This window comes from Emiliania huxleyi (genome assembly GCF_000372725.1).
Source record: "Emiliania huxleyi CCMP1516 unplaced genomic scaffold EMIHUscaffold_1142, whole genome shotgun sequence".
NCBI classification, from domain to species: Eukaryota; Haptophyta; order Isochrysidales; family Noelaerhabdaceae; genus Emiliania; species Emiliania huxleyi.
The window spans coordinates 1-1,609 of NW_005201538.1; the positions used below are offsets into that span (position 1 = coordinate 1).

Sequence of the window (1,609 nt, forward strand, 5' to 3'; positions counted from 1 at the left end):
GAACGAGTTGAGGGGCACGTGCAGGGCGGCGCGCACAGACGACTGGTTGGTCCACACGCTCTGCGCATCCCCGCCGCCGCAGGCATAGTCGTTGAGAGCGCCGCCAACCTCTTTCGCTCCGAGGCCGAGCCGCGCCGCGAGGCCGCCGACCGAGCCGTCGCTGCGCACGCCGAGCCTGCGGCGGGAGGTGGGGAGATGTGGGGAGATGTGGGGAGATGTGGGGAGATGTGGGGAGATGTGACGAGCCTGCGGCGGGAGCGGCGCAGCCCCTCCTGGTAGATGCAGTCGTCGTACAGGCCGTAGGCAAAGTAGCCGCCCGCCTCGCCTACGAGACGGTTCCAGAGACGGTTCCGAGAAGCAGAAGGTTGTCCGACAAGTCGCAGCTCGCCGCGCCTCCCACTCGCGCCAGCGCCGCGCTGCATCCGGCGGGCGACTCGCCGGTGCCAAACTTGAGATGCTGCTCGCCGCACTCGCGGAGGATGCTCTCCCAGAGGAGGGTCGAGATCTGGCCGTGCCCGTACAGGAAGAGCAGGTTCCACCACGGCTTGTCCCCGCCGCAGATGCCCGACTCGGTTCCGAGGCAGCCGTCGCCGACCGCAAAGCCGCGCAGCTGCGGGTAGACGTCCGGGTCGCGGTGGTCGAGGATCTGCTGGGCGAGCTTCGGGACGTAGATGCCTGCGTAGCTCTCGCCCGTCAGGAAGAGCGGCTTGGACCGTCGCTCTGGGAAGAGGTCGAACCAGCCCTTGAGCGCTGCGTACTGCACGGCCGCCATACGCTCATCGTCCCAATCGCCGCACGAGGTTCCTGCGCCGCTCGGATCGGCACAGTACGAGAAGCCGACCGGCGGCGGCCAGTCAAACATCACGACCGAGCCGAGCCTGGTCCACGCGTGTGGGTTCGAGAAGAGGGTGGGTACTCCCGTCCTCTTGAAGTCTGGGGTGGAGAGCGAGTTCTCGTTGAGGAGGAGTGGGCCGAGCTCCGCGAGCAGGCCAAACATGGACGAGGCGCCCGGGCCGCCATTGGTCCAGAGGATCGTGGGATCGGCGCCCGCGTCCAGCTGCTCCTCTTTCTCGATAAATACGTAGTGGACGTGCATCGGCATGGGCTGCTTGGCGGCAGCGCCCACGTCGATGTAGCCAGAGTACATGCGGCTCGGAAGCGGGCCGCCCCAGCCCGGGAGGGAGGAGATCTCGTGCTCCGCGGGCGCCGCGAGGGTGCTGAGGGCGGACAGCATCATGTCGGCGTTCTTGCGCTGTAGCAAGCTTGAAAGAATTTAAAGGCCAAGGTGGGCCCTATTGAAAAGACCCCGATTTTGAGGGGTGTCGGACAAGCTAAGCTCAAGCGCGCTGTCGCTGCCCGAGTTGTGGTCACGTCCCCGAAATCTTCGCCGGCCCCGCCAGCTTGACCGACTGGACCGCGGAGAGGCTGGGCTTGGCCGGCGGCGCGACGCGTGGCCTCTGCTGCGGCCATCTCGGACGCTCAAGCCGCGCCAGCCAGCGGCTCGGCCGCGCATCCTTCACACACGCCGCCACGACCAAGCTGAGCGGGCCCGGTGTCGAGTCATGGTGCGAGATGCATGTCAGGGGCGGCTGTGGCCACAGCAGGTCCA

At 67.3% G+C, this 1,609-nt stretch overlaps 1 protein-coding gene across 1 annotated transcript; it reads right to left on the bottom strand.

Moving 5' to 3' along the window:
• Positions 1-36: 36 nt before the first annotated feature.
• On the bottom strand, positions 37-1,237 carry EMIHUDRAFT_122142 (hypothetical protein; the record flags this gene model as incomplete). Its single annotated transcript, XM_005791229.1, has 2 exons — positions 37-175; positions 330-1,237. Coding segments are annotated over 2 exons (1,047 nt in total), but the record flags the coding sequence as incomplete, so codon positions are not given.
• Between the last annotated feature and the right edge of the window lie 372 nt (positions 1,238-1,609).